This window comes from Hydra vulgaris, chromosome 09 (assembly GCF_038396675.1).
Source record: "Hydra vulgaris chromosome 09, alternate assembly HydraT2T_AEP".
NCBI classification, from domain to species: domain Eukaryota; kingdom Metazoa; phylum Cnidaria; class Hydrozoa; order Anthoathecata; family Hydridae; genus Hydra; species Hydra vulgaris.
Genome location: NC_088928.1, coordinates 27433660 through 27454684, shown reverse-complemented (window position 1 = coordinate 27454684; position 21025 = coordinate 27433660). Strand labels below are relative to the sequence as shown.

Below are 21025 nucleotides of genomic sequence, written 5' to 3'. Positions count from 1 at the left end.
TCAACATTAATTGATTTATTTAATGGAAACCATTATCGAATCAACTTTATTTATTTAATGGAAATCCTTATTGAATCAACATTAATTGGTTCAATAATGCTACACTTTTTTGCAATCTTTAGCAATAATTATTCAATTTTTAAAACTAAATAAAAAAAGCAAAACATGTTTTACGAAATAAATTTTATTAAATATATTCCTGCATGATTAAATAAGAACTTCTAGAATATTTGTACCCAATGAAAAGTTTAGCAAATAAATGCTGTAAAACTTTTATACGATTAAATAATACAAAATAATTTTTTTAACAGAATCTTAAAAAGGACATTATTCATTTAATAACAATAAATTTAACACAAAACTAATTCATAGCAATAGACAAGCTTAAAATATCTGAAATATTTTATACTTTCAATGCGAATTTGGTGAAAATTAGAAAATAAAATAACTAAAGAAATTCTTTATTAATTTAGATGAAAAAAAAATCTATAATTTGAAGAAAAGAAGGAATTTCCAGATTTCTCATTGAATTTCTTCAATGGCATCAAATACTGAAACTCTTTGAAATTAAAAGCATTTGAATAAATTATAAAGTCTGTAGATTGCAACCAAGTAAACTCTTACCTGGTAACTAAGCAAAAAGTCTCCAATTACTCCAATAGATATTGAATCTAAACATTTTTTAAAAAGTTTACACAATGTTGATTTCAATAAATTACATTAAAAATTGACCTTAGCCAGTGTGAGCTTAAAATGTAAACATTATTATAAATAAAAATAAACAAACCATCAGGAATAACTTGATTTTTATTTTCTCCTTTATATGTACAATATAAAACTAAAGTAAAGATTTATTAAAAATTTAAAGAATGCATTAATAAAATTATTTCAAATAACATCTCAACAAAAATTTAAAATTTTTTTACTTAGGGTGTCAATAAATTCAAAAAATTCTTACATAGGGTATCAATAAATTCTTTAGATAATGTAGACATCACTTTGTCATTTATTATCTCCCTTTTTTGTTTTTCATTTATCTTATTTGACTGTACAAGCATGGCTTCTTCATTTATGCTAAAAGGTTTCTTTATAACTTGTTGTAATTGATAAAATAATTTAAAAATATCAAAAGTAAGTAATGTTAAACTATGTTGATAAATTATGTTTAATTTGAGTATTGTGTAACAAAAAAATAGTAAACTACTAACTGTTCATAACCAGAACTTCTATTTTCAATACACTCCCATCCTGATGATAATCTCTGTAAACAATGTTTTATTTTACATTACTATGTTATATTCATTATTATTATGTTATATTATGTTATTTTATTAGTATTATGTTATTAAATGTTTGTTTCATATTGATAATTAATATGTTGTGCCCTTCTCATATTTATGATAATATTGTGTTGTTTGCTTCTCATATTTAATGTTAATATGTTGTGCGCTTCTCGTATTTATATATTTATATTTGTTTTTATTAAAATCTGTTGGTTTTTTAAAATAAACTTTTTTAAAGATTCTTACATTCTTTAGTATTAATTTTTAAAAACTTACAGGTATATGGTAAAAAGAGAAAGAAAACTAAGTATATCTAATTTGTTACTGCATCATTTTAACAACTTTTCAATTTCACCTCAATGCCAAACTGTAAAAATAACAGCTTTAAAGACTAATGTTTTGTATTTCTTGATTAAGTTTGTTTTTTAATTAATTTTTTTTTACTTATTTTTTTTTTTCATATGAAATATATATACATGTACTAATATAGCTCATGCTGATATAGTACATGAAACATAGTGTACATTCATCAACTAAAGGTTTTGGTTATGCATTCTTTAAATTAAAAGAACAAACCATCATTTTATAAACAAATTATTATTTCAAAAACAATCATCTGTTTATAAAAAAATGTGTATATATATATATATATATATATATATATATATATATATATATATATATATATATATATATATATATATGTATATATATATATATATATATATATATATATATATGTATATATATATATATATGTATATATATATATATATATATATATATACATATATATATATGTTTATATATGTATATATATGTGTATATATATGTGTATATATATGTATATATATGTATGTGTATATATATATATATATATATATATATATATATACACACATACATTTATATACATATATACACATATATACACATATATATACACATATATATATACATATATATATATATATATATATATATATATATATATATATATATATATATATATATATATATACATATATATATATATATATATTTGAAAACTTTTTTGTATATTTTTAAATTTGGAAAAAAAAAAAGTTCATGACAAATAACTGCAAAGATAAATATAGTTGTGTGATTTATGCCATGTATTATGAAAATGGTAAATATATGCATGTAGATATATATGTATAAATATGCGTGTATACATACATACATATATTATATATTTAAATAATTTTTTTATATTGATTAATAAGATAATTGTAAGAATTTATACTAGAAATCTTTGTAGTGTAAGAGGTAACAAGTAAGAAGTGCAAGAAGGACCTGATAGAAAAAATTTTTAAACTCATTTAAGTTCAAAAACTGCAATCCTGACCTTCTCTCCATATAGAGCCTTGTTACTAGACACCCTGAGTAAAAATGAGCCAATTGCGTCAAAAAGACTCAATATGACAAACAAAAGCAATCATGCATTAAAAAAAAAACAAAAAAAACAAACAAACAAACAAAAAAACCCTGCTAAAGTAGACATAGGACATCTAAAAAACAAAAAATGATGAAAAGTCAGAGAAACTTCATTTTATTTCAAAAGTCAGAGAAATTGTCATTAAAGTTACTGCGCTAAAAATTGTTTTTTTTTTGTAGTGGTTGCCACTGTGTGCTAGTTTAGAAGAAAAAGATAAAAGAACAAGCTTTACTTCTAAAATGATTTTCTTTCAAAGATTTTGAAATGTTTAATAGTTTTTAATGCCTTGAAAATGACATTTTTAAACTAAAAATGCCAGTTTCTAAACATTACGTTTTAAATGACATTTAAAATTTAATGACATTAATTGACATTTTTAAACTAAAATTGTCATTTTCTAAGCACCCCATTATACCCTAGTTTCCACAAAAGATAGATTAGTTTTAAACAACACAAATAAAATTGTGCTCCACACATGAACAAAATGTAAAAAATCTAAAGTGTCCATAAATGGATAAAAAAATTAAAATAAAAAAGGAACTGTATCATAATAGTTTTTATAACAACAATAAACATAATATACAAATATTATTTATAAATAGTATTTATAATATACAAATTTATTATACATGGAAACTATAAATGTATAAAAACATGTGGTAAGATAATATACAAATTTATTATACATGAAAACTATAAATGTATAAAAACACGTGGTAAGATATTATAAAATTTATTATACATGAAAACTATAAATGTATAAAAACATGTGGTAAGATATTATAAAATTTATTATACATGAAAACTATAAATGTATAAAATAGAAGTAGAATAAATATAATTAACAATAAAGAAAAAATTAAAAATAAAATGCAAAAAGACAAATATATGAATATAAATAAAAATAGAAAACTAAAAAATATTAGGAAGACTTAAATTAAATGTAAACAAATAAATTATTACTTATTTATTTACTAAATATTTATTTAATAAATATTTAGTAAATTATTTATTAAATTGTAATTTACATTAAATAAGTTATTACTTATTTACAATTTACATTAAATAAGGTATTATTTATTTATATTTTAAGTTATTACAAACAAACATAAAATTTATTTCTTATAATTCTTCTTTTATTATTTTTTTTCATTTTATTTGTTTACTTTTTCTTATATTTTTATTTGTTCCTTTTCTTTATTAAAATTAAAATTAATTATTTTTTTTCTTTAATTTAAGTAAAAAAAAAAAGATCCTACTCTTTGTTCATTCATTTTTATTGTTTTGCGGTTGCCTTTTTGTTTTTTAATTATTTTTATAATTATTTTGTATTATAACTATGATTTTTATTTTTTGTTTGTTAACTTATTACATAAATTTACATACCATCAAAGTTGTTGCAGTTTAAAAAAATATAAATTTTTAAAAACTATATTATGACAAATCAAAAAAACATTAATTGGTATCCCCACAAATCAAAAATTACTTGGAGTAAAAGTAATTTAAAAAGAATAACTTTTTAAATTACTTTAATTCCAATTAATTTTTCATTTATGACAAATTAAAGTTCAGTACCCAACATTCTTTGCCATACACAACATTCTGGACCACAAGGAGACTACAAGACTATTTTAATCTTTTTATTTAGATTAAAAAGTATGTTAAAAGTTTTCAAGATTTAAAATAATGTTAAAACAGGTATTTATTTTTGAACAGAAACATATTAATAGGTAATAGATTTTTGTTTGAATGAATTTTTATTATTTCACATTTCTTTAAAAACAAAAGAAAAGCAACAACTACAATAAATCTCCTTTTCACGAAACTTATTTAAAAGAATTGTATACAAGCAAGACTTTTATATTGAAGGATGGTTTTATTTGTTAACTGGATAATTAATTGATATTGCTGCAAAGGATTTTGAGGACAGACTCCATCATGACAATTTCATGCCTTGTGATGTTGACACTATTCAAAAATCAATGATCAGATATTTTAAACATAAAATTTATTTAATAAATAACATGACTTATAGAGGTAACAAATTACATAAACTCAAGTTACTGTAATTGAGTAGTTTTTTTGTAAATTTTGTACTTTTTAAGTATTTTTTTAAATGTGTACTTTTACCTAAGTATATATCTTTTTTAAATATTGTACTTTATTACATTTAAAATCATATACGTTACTTAGTAAAAAAAAAAATCTCCCTAGATAGCAATGCCTCCTAACTAAAACTTTTAACCATCAATGGCTCTCTCGGACATTTTAATGTTAAATATAACTTCCACAGTTTATATTTTTTAAACTTTATTAAAATAGTTTAAAAAAATTCGGTCAATTATAATGCTCTTTTTAACAATTTTTTAGAAAATGCTAAGATGTTTAAATAAATATCAGAAAAACAATTGTTGCTAACAATCATTTATCTTATTTATGATTTGATACAAAATATATCATTGTAAAACTTAAATACTAAAACATAATCAATTTTCTTTTATACATGAGCTTTTTTATCTAAATATCAAAAAAGCCCGCCAAAATGCTTATTACCCGCATCACCTGCCATATCCATTTTACACTGGCAATTTACCGCTCGTGCACTAATTTTAAATAACTTTTTTAATACAAGGGGCATTCCAATCTGAATCATATACTCTAGTTTATCCAATTTTTTTTTGGTATGCTTTAGGAATTTTAGAATCCGGAAACATACGCTTATATTTAGCATAGTCACTATCAGCTGCTGCAAGTGCACAGTTTGAATCAATAATGTCTAAACAACAATGTCAGCCATAACTTGCTCTTCGGCACTTAACACTATGTTTTTTGTGAATAGCTTTAAAGCTAAACCAACGGAACATGTCACAAATTTAGACTGTAATCTAGTTGATTTTGTATTTTATTTTGTGTTTCTTTAACTTCAAATGAAGATTAAGCTGGATTACACCAGCTAAAATATTTATTTCGGCAAAACAAAATCTATAAAACCCATAATCTATAAAACCTATGGTTAATAGACTTATTAAAAACTTTTATCTATGAATAGCTTATTTTCCAGGATGACAATGAAATGTGGTCTTTTCCATACTGAAAAATTTATATAAACAAATTTAAGTAAATGTAACTATAAAATAATAATAATAATAATAACTAGTAATTCTGAAAGCCTAAAATGATTATATTAGCATATCAGAGTTTAGCAGAGTTTACAAATTTTTTATGAACTCTACAAGTTACACATTATTAAAGTTATACTTTATTAAACATAAAACAACTTAACTTAATCTTTTAATAAACATAAATTTATTAAATTTAATATTGGGAATACTATTTTTTCCTTTCAGACTGAAAGTTTCAATAGCACCATTTTACAGATTATTTATTTTCAGGCACACAAACAAATATTATAAGAATAAAGTGAGAAATTTTTTAGAGCTTGCATAGAATTTATGTCACCTTTTATAGTTATACTAACATACTGTCAAAATGTGTAGACTATGTCATTTCTAATGTTGCAATTGCATTAAATAACAAAGATGATTTAAAAAGTTAAAGTCAAATTCCAGCAATTACCATTAGAGTTTAACCATCCTATTTGAAACATTTACATTGAAAGAGCTTTCTAATAATGATTCTGTAAATGGATTTAAGATTTTGCTGTGAGTTCTGATGAGTTGTTAGTTGAAAGATTTTAAAAAGTTTTGAAACTCATTTTATCCAAAAAGTCTGAGGAAGTCTCATCTGTAGGTATTTTTTCTAACTATGACTTATATCAAAAATTAGTCTTGAGTTTGGTGAAATATACAACTCAAAACCTAGTGGCTGGTCTTTATCAACAAAAGCTGTTTCAGAAGGATTTTGGCTTTAATTCTGTTTTTACATCTTTTTAGATCTCCCTTTGAGTTGATTAAACAACTTTTACTACTTCAATGTGGTGATCTCTGTCAGAAGATGCTAACACCAGCACCACAGTTATCAGATCCAAATATGGATTTACCATGATTTTGATACCATCTCTGCAGAAAGTTCATATTCAGTATAATGGCACATCTGCCGATAGTCTTGTTGATCTTAAAAGTGTAAATTAAAAATAATGCAACACAGATATAATAAGGTTTAAAATGATACTGCTAAAAAACATTACATTTAATTTTGACAAGAAAAAATCTAAGTGCTTTTTCAACTGATTTCATTCTATTATATTTCTTCTGAATTTGAGAAAAGACTGGAAAAAAAATCAAATTATTTTCTTAGTTTTTTCATCTGACAACCATTTTGCAATGTTTTTAAACAACTTGTTACTTTTATGACATATTATTTTTAAATAATAAGACTAAAATATAAAAACTTATGAAACTAAGTTTTACTTTAAAAACTGCAGAATCAGAACATTTGCAAAGTCAAAAACCACAATACCCAGGAGAGAGAAATGTAGTCAGCCATTCTATTGATCTGACTACTCAGATATTCTGATATTCTCTGACTATTTTATCACTCAGAATAAGAACCTTAATGATTTTGGGGAAATGCAACTTGAATTTCATGTAGCAAAATGCTTAAAACTGTGAAAATAGCTCCATTTTTGTCTAAATAGTTTATTCTCTGGCTTAACAGTTTTATTTATGGCTAAGGCTTCAAGTTCTCTGACATGGCCAGAAGTAAATAAGAATAATGGTTGCACAAAACTTAGCTAATCTTGTGCAAATTTGCTTTTAAATAGCCAGTGCTTGAGGTGGGGGAACTGTATGAGATGAAAAGAATCTAACATAATAAAATAATGGGGCTCAATGCTATCGAGTTTGAAAAACACATTATTTTAATTTCATAACAAATTTGTGTGTTTTTAAAATACCACCAGTTAACAAATAAAATAATAAGAAAAATGTGTACAACCATTATAGATAAAAAACCTTTCATTCTTTGTAATGACATAAGTATAGAGTTAATGATTTGTAAATTTCTATTCATGTTGATCGCTTGAAAATGAACTTGAAAACCCAAAAATTGTAAAAAAAAGTTAAACCTTAAATGATTCGTGCAAGTATAAATAGTCATCCAAAATAAAAAAATTTCGTTAAGAAAACAATACCTTAAAAACATTTTGAGACACACTGCGTAATAAAATTTGCTAATGAAGGTCAAAATGGGATGAGCTAATATATAAACATACACACACACCTACATATACATTGTGATAGTGGTGAAATGATAGAGCATTCACTTCATAAGTGAGAAGTTTTGAGTTTGATCCCAACCATGTTCCTGGGAGTACCACTTCCTGGTAGCACAATTTGATACTCCGCGCAACAAACTTGTTCATCAAGGTTGTTGCATGGAGTAACAAGCTGAGCGCTTTATATATATGAATGAATTATATACATATATAAAACATATAATACATACTATTTTTTTATATATGTATATATTATATATACATATATTACATGTATACATTTTTAATTATATACATGTAATATATATATATATATATATATATATATATATATTTATAAAATATATATATATATAGATATATAAAATATATATATATATATAATATATATATATATATAATATATATATATATATATATAATATATATATATATATATAATATATATATATATATATAATATATATATATATAATATATATATATATATATATATATATATATATATATATATATATATATATATGTATATATATATATATATATATATATATATATATATATATATATATATATATATATATATAATACACACACACACACACATATATTACATGTATAAATATATTACATTAAAAAAAATATTACATAAATTTCAATTAAATTTTATATACATATGTATGTATATTGATGCCAGTATATAAATAAAAACCAAATACTTATATACATACGGGGATAAAATAAACATTTTTATATGTATATATTTTAATCATATATACAAAAATATGTATTTTTATATTCATAATTAAAATATATTTTAATGTCGACTAACAACCTCTACTACATACACACACATAAGATAAAATTATATTAATAGAATGTGTTATTATTTTTATATCCTCCATCCTGGGGGTTGGTTTGATAATACCTAACAATCTGCCAGAGAATAACTTGCATCACTTAGTACAGGATGGCCAGCTAAAAGTAAATTTTAAATTCCAGGATAAATCCAGGATTTTTCAAGGAAATTTTGGGTTATTCAAGGATATATTGATTTTTTCTCAACAATAAAATGGACTAGTAAATGCAATATATATTGTCTTAGAACGAAACAACTAAATATTTATATTTGAATACGCATATAAATCCTACATTCATACATATAATTGTTTGTGTGTTAAATATAAATCATATATACATACATATATTTATGTAAAGTTTGTTCAAACTCATACAAACACTTTCAAAATGCACTTTCTAACACATTCTGTTTTTTAATAACTAAAATATCTCCATCAATCAATTGACGTTTCCTGCTTACTTCATCTAACTTTAACTGATCCTTGTTTTCTTTCAATACTGCATTGTAGCAATTGCATGCTAGCTTACAACTTTTTAAAAGATCGCTGGGGAGCTCATACTGATGAATAGCAATGTCATGAGAATTCATGTGATTATAAACTATTCTTTGAGAAATAAGATATCTCTCTTGCAGATTTTCGACCAACAACTGTTTGTTGACACTGAATCCTCGTTCTGGCCATGAGATAACACAAAAATGATAGCACAGACTTTCCACAATGCTGAATACTTCAGAGTTTTGTGTAAATAGACAGCAAGAAATTTATCAACAGAATCAGTTAACTTGTTAAAAGGCTCAAACTTTTCATTAAATTGAACACTTTCTGCACTAACAAATTCATCATATTGTTGTTTTGCATCATTTGCATCATCGGTTGAAAGCCATTTTAATGCACTTAATCTCTCAGCTAGAGCCTTGAATTTAACAGCGGATATTTCCTTGTTTTGAACCATTTCATTTGGAGACAAAGATGAAGCATTCCTCACTAAAGAATATTTCAAAGGGCATCTTTCTTGTAATTTTTGCAATAACATTATGATAATCTGCTTACATTCCATTATAAACTCTAATTTCTCTTCTGGTTTACAACAAAGAGAACTTAGCATCTGTTTTAGTGCCGTTTCGAATTCAATTTTGTTTACATCTAGGTGGTTGTTTGATTTACCTACTTCAATCTTAATTAAACTATTTGCAGTTGCAGCTTCATTTAAAATTTTTGGTTTGAGAATCATTTTCATCAAACTTCGCAACATACTTTCTAAACTGTTAGATAAAAATGCAACAATAGGCCTGTCTGATTGAAATAGAACTAGAAATCCTTTCAATTTTTTAGCAAGATCTTTGAAAAACTGCATTTGCAAAGGTACAAAATTGTGAAGATGATAATCTACCAGAACTTCATAGCTCTTATTTTTAGGACGTCTGCTTTTGCATAGTGATTCCCAATACTTTATAATTTTAACCATGTTTGGCCATACAATAATGCCTCTAGAAGCCACACCTTCATCTTCTACCCAGCGAGTTGCACAGAAACTGAGAAACAATAAAATCCAAAAATATAAATGGTGAAATGCTCTTAACTTATATATAAATATAAAAGATAAGATAATTTATTATAATATTTTTTTCTGTTCAAATATGCATACTTATGGCAAAGCAAGCAGATCAGTTTCGCAAACTCTAATATATTCATCTATTTTAGCTGGTGACTCTTTGAAAATATTATACATTGCACGAAATATTTTTTTTAACTCCCACTTTTAGGAATTTATTGCTGTTTGTAGGGTACCATGAACAATGTGCAAACTGTAACTGCCCATATTAACTATACAGGAATATCGTTTTTCCTGTCTATGTTCATCTAACATTTTTAGAACCTCCCAATTAACATTAGGACCATCCATTGATACTTAAATTAGTTTTCCAAGATCAAAGATCTCTGTTGCTTCAATAAGTTTGTCAAATAAATTCTGTGAATTTGGACGTCTGAGGAATTTAGAATCAATATATCTAGCTTTTACAACACCAGAATTTGAATCCCAGTATCTAACTCCACAGTCTATTTGTTCATTTTTAAAGATTACATTCATACTCTCGTCATATGACAAAACAAAGATGGGTGATGTTCTGACTTAAGATATAAGTTGCTCTCGATAGTATGGTGCTCAACCAAAATTTATGAGGTAGCCACATTTTGTTTTGCTTAATGCAAACTTTGATGCTATTGTACTATCAGAGAACATAGATTTGAATATTTCATTTAAATTTAAGCATGATCTTAAAGAAAAATGTGACATTACAACATTTAAGGTCCATATTATTTCTGCCTTGTAACCAGAGCTGGAGATTGAAGATCCTCTATAGTAGGTTGTGCCATTTTGTCATTTAAAACCTTGTTTGAATTGAGAAAATGTTCTTGCAAGTTAACAAAAGCTGCATTATAGCCGGATATTTCTGTAGTAAAATCTAGGAATGAAATGTGTAAAAAAAAAATTAATATCCGCTAAAGTGCACAGCTAATCAATTTGCTCCAAGCATTCGAAAATTCAAAAACACTTTTAAAAATAAAAAGTAAAAATTCAAATCAAAAAACTAAAAAACTACCTGTAAAGAATATATCAGCTGCATTATGTGTCCTTGCATGCTCTTTATGCTTCTTACCCATTGCATGAGAATCCAAAGCAGATACTCCCATGATAGAAATATTAATATCTGTTTGACACCAATTAAATCTTGCTTTCTTTGAATTTGAAGAACAAAATCTTATCCAAGAAGAATACTTTTTATTGTATAGCCATTCTGTTTGGAAACAACAGTTTTTTTACTTGGGCATTAGTTATATTATATATTAATTTATATATATATATAGTATTTGTATATTTTAATTTCTAAATAATTAGTAGAATTAACAATACATATAGTAAAATCAATCAAAACATTTTGATCATTCCAGAAAATACATAATTAAACTAAAAATTTTGTAAAAGATAAAAACAAGAAAACGGAATATATAATATTCCATTTTCTTGTTTTCATAATAAACGGAATATATAACTCTATAAAAAAAAGTTCCAGGATTTCCAGGATTTTATGTAAAAAGGGGTGTCTTTCCAGGACCTATAAAATTCCAGGACTTTTCCAGGATTTCAAGGACCGCTGGCCACCCTGTAGTAACTCATTTTAAAAGATTCATACATTTTGTTTTCCACAGCTGGTTAACAAAGAAACATTGATTTGGAACATTAAAATCATTGAGAAATGTGCGTGTGTGTGTGTATATATATATATATATATATATATATATATATATATATATATATATATATATATATATATATATATGTATATATATATATATATATATATATATATATATATATATATATATATATATATATATATATATATATATATATATTATTTTTGAATTGTATAAACATTTATTTTTTCCTAAAAGTTGCAAAAAACAACAACAAAAAAATACTGTAGTTTGTTTAAAAAAATACTGTAGTTTATTTAAAATAGTAATTTTGATTAATTTCTCATTTCTCTGATTAGTTAAGTTAAAAAATTTCTCTGATTAATTAAGTTAAAAAAATTTCTCTGATTAGTTAAGTTAAAAAAAAGGGTTTTGAACAATTCTTTGTGAAAATAGAAATAAAAAAAAATTAAGCAATTAAATCATTCCATTGCAATGGGAAAATTAAATTTAACATATTCATAACTTAAAGTAATTTAAAAATTATCTTTCAAAAATTTTTTTAAAGACATGGGAAAATAGTTTTAAACCAATTTTCAAATTCAAATTTATTGTAAAAAAAATATGCTTACATAAAAAATTTAATTATAACATCATATATTAATTTACACAAAACACATTTATTTTGAACAATCACTATATTAACTTTTTTATTTTATTTAAAGCCTTCGCATAAAATAAAAACTTTAAATCAATGATTAAAAGTTATTTATAAAGTAGCAATTTTTTTATCATTGGATGATGAAAGGATGAAGTATATTGAGCAAAATAACAATTAACAGACAACTTAAAAGATTGCAAACTATATGAATCAGGAAAACAAGATTAAGGGAGCGAATTCTAAAGAACTAATGTTTAAGGAAAAATAAGAATTTTTGGAGCATTTAGAAACAGTCACAGTAAAAGGATGAGACTTATTCGAATGACAAATAACAAGATAATGAGTTTTAGTAGATGGCACAAGTGATGCTAGCATTTTAGAGCAGCTCCATTACAGTATTTATAGTAAAGAGAAAGAGAAGCAACATTGCGGCGATATGATAATAGTTGGAGGTCGGCTGCAAGAGCAGGTCTAACTATGTTTACAACGTGGCAAACACAATAAAGAGATGCAAAATTAAGACAAAAAAGAAGCCATATATCAATCGATTGCAAAATTAGCAGATGCCAATTTTGCAATCAATTTGATATATGGCTTCCAAGAAAGATCAGAAATAAGAGTTAATCTTAGAAGATGAAGGGTAGATGACTTGTTGAGTACATTACCGTTCATAAATATAAGAAAATCTAGATTATTGTGATAATTAGCTGAAAAAAAAGAAGAGTTTTATCAGAGTTAAAGTTCACCGGCCACTGAGAGCCACATGCTGCGAGCAGAAGTGAGATCCTTTTCAAGCTCAAATGCCCCCTCCAACAACCAGAGAGTGTTGGCTTCTTATCAAGACAAGAGCAAATGGTAGTATCATCAGTAAATGCGACCTTAGATGTGAGAATTTCTTGGAGATCGAAAACTTATGGAAAAGACCAGCATGCTAAACTTTATCAAAGACTTTTTAGACTTTAGATAAAACCTATTCGTTATTACCGTTAACAAATCAGCAGTAGAACAAGAAGACTGAAATCTGAAACGATGATCAGAAAGTAAATTATTATATATATATATATATATATATATATATATATATATATATATATATATATATATATATATATATATATATATATATATATATATATATATATATATATACATACATATATAATATATACATATATAAATAACTTTGTAAATACCATTTTTTTAAATTAATATACAAGAATATCAAACTTTATAAGATATAATTTTAATACAAACCTTTGACATTATTTGTAAAGAAGTACCAAGAAAAGGTCCTAATATTCTGAGTTGATTTGTAGGACAGCATATTATGAATCTTCTCATAAAAGATTCTAAACTATATTAAGGATATTAAAAACCAAATTTTTTTAAATCATTTTTGAAGCATTCAAAACAAAAAAGTGAAAAGATACTCCACACCTTCTTTATTCTATAGTTAGGCAAGTGTGCACAAGGTATAGCTAATTTCTCAACAAGAAGATCTGATAACCCTGGCAAGTTATAAAGCTCAGACCCGACACAAGTAGGAAGATGAGATAAAATGGTATAACTAAAAAAATAATAAATATTGTAAAATTATTAATATTTAAAAGATAAATAAAAGAAAAAAAATTAAAAAAAATAAATTACAATATTTTGAATTTTCAATTACAAGTCAAAAAAGTAAAAAATGTGCTAACAATGTTTTTTTCTTTTTCCCAAGTCTTAAATAAAAATTTATCAATGCTAAGAGTGAGAAACATGAGAAGGTGTACAAAACCCATTTAGCCATTTTAGTGTAATGAACATTAAAATCAGAAATAAATACAATATTGGTTAAGGGAATGGGTTTAGTCAATTTAATCAGAAACAGCATTCAAAAGGGTGCAATCTTAACCCTATATTACATAATGTTGCCAAACGCCAACACACAGTTAAAAACAGATAACTCCTTTTATTTAAATATTAACTTTGCAGCGGTTTCTCTTTGATCATCATTGCTTAATTTTGAAGTCATTACAACATGTGTTTGAATTTTAAACAACACTCTAAAGTTTAACAATCTGCATCGGAATTGTCCATTTTTTCAAAGTTAAAAAAAAAATGTACGTAATATAGGGTTGAGAAGGAGAAGGAGAAAAAGAAGAACAGTAAAGAAAAATTAGAAAGTTTGATAAAGAATAGTAAAAAAAAATTGAATGAAGAGATGCTTAAAGTTAGCACATAAAAGAAGGATCAAAAAAGCATATTGAATAATAAAAGTGAAAAATAATTTTTCTATTGACTTTTGTACATTAAAAAGTTTCAATTTTTTATAACTCTTAGCATAAAAAACAAACAATTATTTAAAAACAATCAAAGCGATGATAAAACTATGATGACTAGGCTTCTTCTATAATAGATTTCACAATATAAATTTATATTTGACCTAGTATAGAATAATAATAATTAAGTATATTTTTTTTTTACATTACTTTTATATTACTTTTAAGAACTTTGCACTAATTAACCCATGTATAAATTACAAACATTAAAACTTTTCATTACATAACAACCAATACCTAGAAAAAAAAAATTTCTCAAACATAAAACATTTGAGAATTGAAAAAATTAAGAAAACATTTGGTTGTTATAGCTAGCTCAGTCAATCTGCAATATTTTCCAATTGTAAACAACTGTAAGAAAGAGCTCTGATTGATATTACTCTCAGTATTGACTCCTCTAATTGACCTGGTATTACTATTCTGATTGACATTACTCCTGGTATTGTGAGATATATGTGGGGTATATGCAAGATCATCTAATTATAGTTAAATTCTAAAGATTATTTCAAAACATTTTTTTGTATATTGACGTATTCTATATATATCAGGGCTCAAATTAATACAAAAAAATCTAATCTCAAAAATTTGCTTCCCCCTCCATCTCTGGTGCCGCTTTGCAGTAAGAGGGTGGGGGGGGTGGTGGTGTTAGTATAAAACTGTATTATTTGTACATAATTTTGTAATAACTACTTTTTAAATTAATTTCTCTCATATTTAAATATTATCTTATAATATTCTTATTTGGCAAGCTTATGCTTTAAAATAGCATAAGTTACAGTTATAGTTTACAATTTAGTTATAACTATTTAAACCGCTCATGCTGACAATAAAACGTGTCTTATTTTTAAAGAGTATTAAACTGTTATTGTAAAAAGCTGTAATGCAACAGTAAAACAATACTGCAAAATTGTTTTTTGAACATAATGAACTTTTTTAAAAATAAAATAACTTTGTGACGTTGTTTTATTGCTGTTTTATTAAAACTTTAACGAGTAAGTATAAGTAAGTAAGTTAAGATCAAAGCAAAAAAACATTAGATACCATGTTTTTTCTAACTTATTGTTTCTTGATCTACTATAATACTTTAATATAAAGTATACTTAGTTTTTTCATTCAAATGGTTTTTAAGTTAGCGTTTTCATTCAATTTTTTTTGATCAAATTATTTAGCAATAAAAAGTGTGAAATTTATTTATAGAGAAAATAATATCAAAAATAAAAATAAATCGACGTGATTTTCACTTCCAAAAATCACGCCGTAAGATTGGTTTTTACTTCATTTAAAATTTCAAAAATTTTTTCTGCAATAGATCCCTTTCCTACAGACTTTAATTCATTCGTTGTCTATAGATTTGAATGCGCAGGCTGAAAATCCTGTTATATTGGGAAACTACTCGCCATTTAAAGACACAAATAAAAAGGGATAAAAACTCACACATTTATAAACATATTCATTCAAATGAAAGCTGTTTTAATAGTTTTAATCATGCTAATTTTTGAATTTTGGATTCCGCCTCCAACAAATTTATATTAAAACTCAAAGAAAGCATGTACATAGAGTGGGAAAAACCCACTATTAATAAACAAATGAACCATGTAAAAATGACAATTTCAATCTAGTTCCATTTAACATTACCAGTTCATTTATCTTTTTAAAACATTTGTTACATTATTTAATTGCATTTTTATTGTATTTTTTCTTATAAGGTCTCTATTAATTCAACTTAATTTTACTAATTTGATTTAACCATTTTAATATATTTTAACTGATGATGGCTATGATATAGTCGAAACATATATTTATAAAATAAATGATTTGAACAAAAATTAAAAAAATTGTGATACTTATTAGAATATTTACTCATTTTGTGCTGAAGAGAAACTTTGGAAGTATATATAAATACATATACGTATATACACACACACATTTATTGTCAACCCAGTACAACCAGCTTTATGTCCTGATACCTTGTAGGATACACTATTTGATGCAAAGACTAGGAAAAATCAACTCTGAGATAACACAACCCCTATTCATTATTTCCTAATGAGGGTACAGCTCTAAAAACATAGTTTTATAGTTCTGAGGCCAGCTGGTAGTAAGGTTTCCCTTACTACCAGCTGGCCTCTCTGGTAGGTAACTCTGTGGTAGCTCTTAGAGACGCTGATTCCATCAACAGCTGTAAAGTATCAGAGTACTAACAGAACCATGGTGTCCCTGTTTGTACTTTAGGTGTGCATTGTCAAGGCCATATTTAGAGCCCTTTGTTACAGCTTAGGGTTTATTAATAGTAATGAGCTATTGCTTGGAATATTAAAGTTATCATCGTCATCACCATTGTCATCATCAAGTTCAAATCTATCATTCACTAATATTTGTGGTCATTGAAGTACCATTTTTTTTGTTGAGTCTTATCTCTTGCAAAGCTCACCAGACCAACTTGCTCTTTGTGAAACTAATTTGAGTTTTTGGGCATTTACATTCGTAAAAAATTACCTATTCAATAAGAAACTAGGTTTAGACAATTCTTTTATATGCTTTCATTCATCACCATTTTATCATCTTTCTCTGTGTTCAATCTTTTATCTCAAGACTGCATTCTTTTTGATGCTATTTCTGAACAAATTGACCAAACCATTTCTCTTTATCCTTCAGCCAATATTGTTGTTGTTGGTGACTTTAATGCTTATCACACTGAACCTGCAGGTGTTAAGGGCCAAAAATTTTTCCTTTCTCAATCTCTAACACAAATAGTCAACTTTCAACTTGCTTCCCAGACAATCCAAATCATTTACCATCTCTACTTGACTTATGTCTTGTTTCTGAACCTTGTCAGTGCTTAGTTTCTCCACATATACCCTTAGGTACTTCTGATTACAGATTGAACTTTTTAAAACTATTATCTCATTTTTCTTCATCATCAGAATCCTTTAACAGTGTCTATAATAAGGGCAAATTTGTTATTTTACCTCTCAAGCATGGCGCGGATTTTGTTACCACATCTAAAGACAAAGCTGATTTGTTCGCTAAGTACTTTTCAATCTCATCACTTGATTACTCTAACCACATTCTACCTGATATAGCTGACAAACAGGTTGATCCATTGCTTGACATTGGAATCACTTCAGCATCTGTATTTTAAGTTATTTCCTGCTTAGACTTTTCTACAGCTTGTGGTCTGGACAACATACCTACTATAGTCTTGCAGAAGTGTTTTCCAGAGCTTCCATCTATACTTTCAAAACTATTTAAAGCTGGAAAACAAGACTCTGCTTCTCAGAGTTTTGTTTTCCAGCCTGCTGGAAAGCGGCATCTGTTATCCCTATTTTCAAAAATTCTGCGAGCAATCTGACTTAAAACTATTGTCGAATTAGTCTTCTTCCTATCATAAGCAAGGTTTTTGAGTCTTAAATTAACAAACACTTAACCTCTCATATGGATTTCGATCTTCTTGTTCTATTGCTGATTTATTGACGGTAATAACTGATAGGTTTTATTGTGCATTAGATAAATGCGGTGAGGTTAGGGGTATTGCTCTTGACATTTCTTAAGCATTTGATAAAGTTTGGCGTGCTAGTCTTCACCATAAGTTCTCTTCTTATGGTGTATCAGGTAACATCTTTAAGATCCTTTTAAGATCTTTAAGATCCTAACATCTTTTGAATCCTTTCTTACCAATTGTAGTATAAAAGTTGTACTCAATGGACACCACTCTTCTTTATATCCTGTAACTTCAGGGGTTCCACAAGGTTCTATCCTTGAACCTATACTTTTTAAATTTACATCAACAATCTCCCAGAAATTCTCACACCTAAGGTGGCATTATTCACTGATGATACTATCATTTATTCTTATCTTGATAAGAAGCCAACACTCTATGATTGCTTGGAGGGGACATTTTAGCTTGAAAAGGATCTCACTTCTGCTACATCATGGGGCTCTCAGTAGCTGGTGAACTTTAACTCTGGTAAAACTCATTATTTTTCCAGCTAATTGTTATTGCAATAATCTAGATTTTTCTATATTTATGAATAATAATGTACTCGATGAGTCATCTACCCTTCGTCTTCTAGGATTAACTTTTACTTTCAATCTTGTCAAATCTATTGTAAAATTAGGATCTTCTAAGGTTGCAACTCTTTATCATGCTTGCCACTTCCTTACTCAGGATTCTATTCTTTTTCTACGTAAATCCATTGTCTCATCGTCATATTGTTGCTTTTCTTTCTCTTTTCTATAAACACTGTAATGGGTGCTGCTCTAAAAATTTATTCTCATGTTACTCATCATTCAATCAAGTCTCATCCTTTTACTGTGACAGTTCTAAAGTGCTCTAAAAATTCTTATTCATCTAGTTTTTTTCCTTGAACATCAGTTCTTTGGAATTCTCTCCCTTGTTTCTCTCTCTTGTTTTCCTGATTCATATAATTTGCAATCTTATAAGTCGGAAGTAAGAGTTAATCCTAAAAGACAAAGGATAGATATATACTTGGTAAAAAACTTTTACCCACTTATGACAAGTTAACACCATATAAAAATAATAAATAAAGTAACTAACTTTATCTACTTAAATAAATAAAAAAGCGTTTTTATATTTTTAATTATTATCATATCTAATCATCAAAAGACAATAATTTTCATTTTTTTGATGCCACAATCAATCATTTACATTTTTTTGATGCCATAATTCACCTTCATTTGGATTTTCAACTTCAATACTTTTTGCTTGTTTGTAATGTTAATGCCTAAGTGTATAAACGATAATTGTTCAGTAGACAAACAAATAAATTACTCAAATAGAGTATATCTCTTTGTCATCTCTTTTTTATATATAAACTAAGGTGCCAAACCTTTTTTAAACCTTCACAAAGTGTTTAAAGGTTTAAGAATGTTTTATTAGAGTTGAAAAATATTGATGTACTCAACGGCTTAGTTTATTAATAGTAATGAGGCAATTGCTTGGACTATTAAAGTTACTATCATCATCACCAAGTTCAAATCTATCATTCACTAATATACTTGGTCTTTGTATGTATGCAAAAACATTAATCTTCAACTCTTTATAATCAACAAGTTGGTATAAAGATGCGCAACAAGATGCGCAATGACCCCTGCACTAGCTTTGAAGCATAACAGTACTAACTTTGTACAACTTTCTTCCTCATGTCCTGCTGCCATGTAAGATTTTCTTTTCAAACAAAGCCAAAGAGAAGTTAACTCTGACCTAAAATGTCCCCTGCCTTGGGACTCTTGGTTGAATAAAAGTTAGAGATGGTGCCTCTTTAAAAAAACTTACCCTGGGCAAATGTTAACTACACTATCTGTAAAATGCTCTTTCTCTTTTAGAGATCTAAAAAATAAATGTAAATGTAATTGGATTGGCTATAGCTCCATAATTAAAGTCTCTGTCCCATACTTCTGTCTCACAGGTATAAGATCACATTTCTTTCTACAAATACATGGTTGGTGCTCAAGCGAACTTTCCTTGTTTTATCAGCTAAAACTCTTTATGCTGTAGGTTTCAAACTCAGAAAACAGACTTTATAAGCATGACATATTGGTCAATTAATTTGGGTGCCCAAACTGGTATACTAGTGTCAAAATCAACTTTGATATGCCACTGATTAAAGGTGTGCCGGAACCAGTATATGCTGGTTCCCTGATTCCGAGCACCTGGTGGTAAAAACTAAGTTCAAGACCGTGTACGCCGACACCATTAAAAAAAGCATGAATAAAAAAACGCCGACTCCATTAAAAAAAGCATGAATAAAAAAAAATTTAAACAAATAAAAAATAATTTAGACAACACTTTTTTGGTGTATTTTATTTTAATTTCTTTTACGATTTTTTGTTTGTGACAAATGAAAAGACATATCAAATAATTTTTTCCAACAACAATTGATTGAAAACTTCATTTGAACAGAATTTAGATTTTTAAAAACGGCTAAAAAAAATTTAAAATCCCCTAAAACTATGCAATATTTCTTTGTTTTTAGCAGCTGTGGTGCAGTGGTAGATTGCTTTGCCTCAGAAACAAGAAGGAGCATGCTACCTCAAGTTTCTG

The 21025-nt window shown here is 26.2% G+C and overlaps 1 protein-coding gene across 2 annotated transcripts in view; it reads right to left on the bottom strand.

The window, feature by feature from the left end:
* The window catches only part of LOC101239386 (exportin-5), a 154703-nt gene that overhangs the window by 18698 nt on the left and 114980 nt on the right, over nucleotides 1–21025 (bottom strand). For both annotated transcript variants that reach the window (XR_010640760.1, XM_065805213.1), the window contains exons 25-30: nucleotides 14071–14207; nucleotides 13895–13989; nucleotides 1209–1261; nucleotides 959–1074; nucleotides 788–838; nucleotides 625–671 (exon numbers count right to left, since the gene is read on the bottom strand). Coding sequence is in view for 1 of the 2 variants with exons in the window: in XM_065805213.1 (XP_065661285.1) it covers nucleotides 625–671; nucleotides 788–838; nucleotides 959–1074; nucleotides 1209–1261; nucleotides 13895–13989; nucleotides 14071–14207 (499 nt within the window). In the remaining variant the exon portion in view is untranslated. The remainder of the gene's footprint in view (nucleotides 1–624; nucleotides 672–787; nucleotides 839–958; nucleotides 1075–1208; nucleotides 1262–13894; nucleotides 13990–14070; nucleotides 14208–21025) is intronic.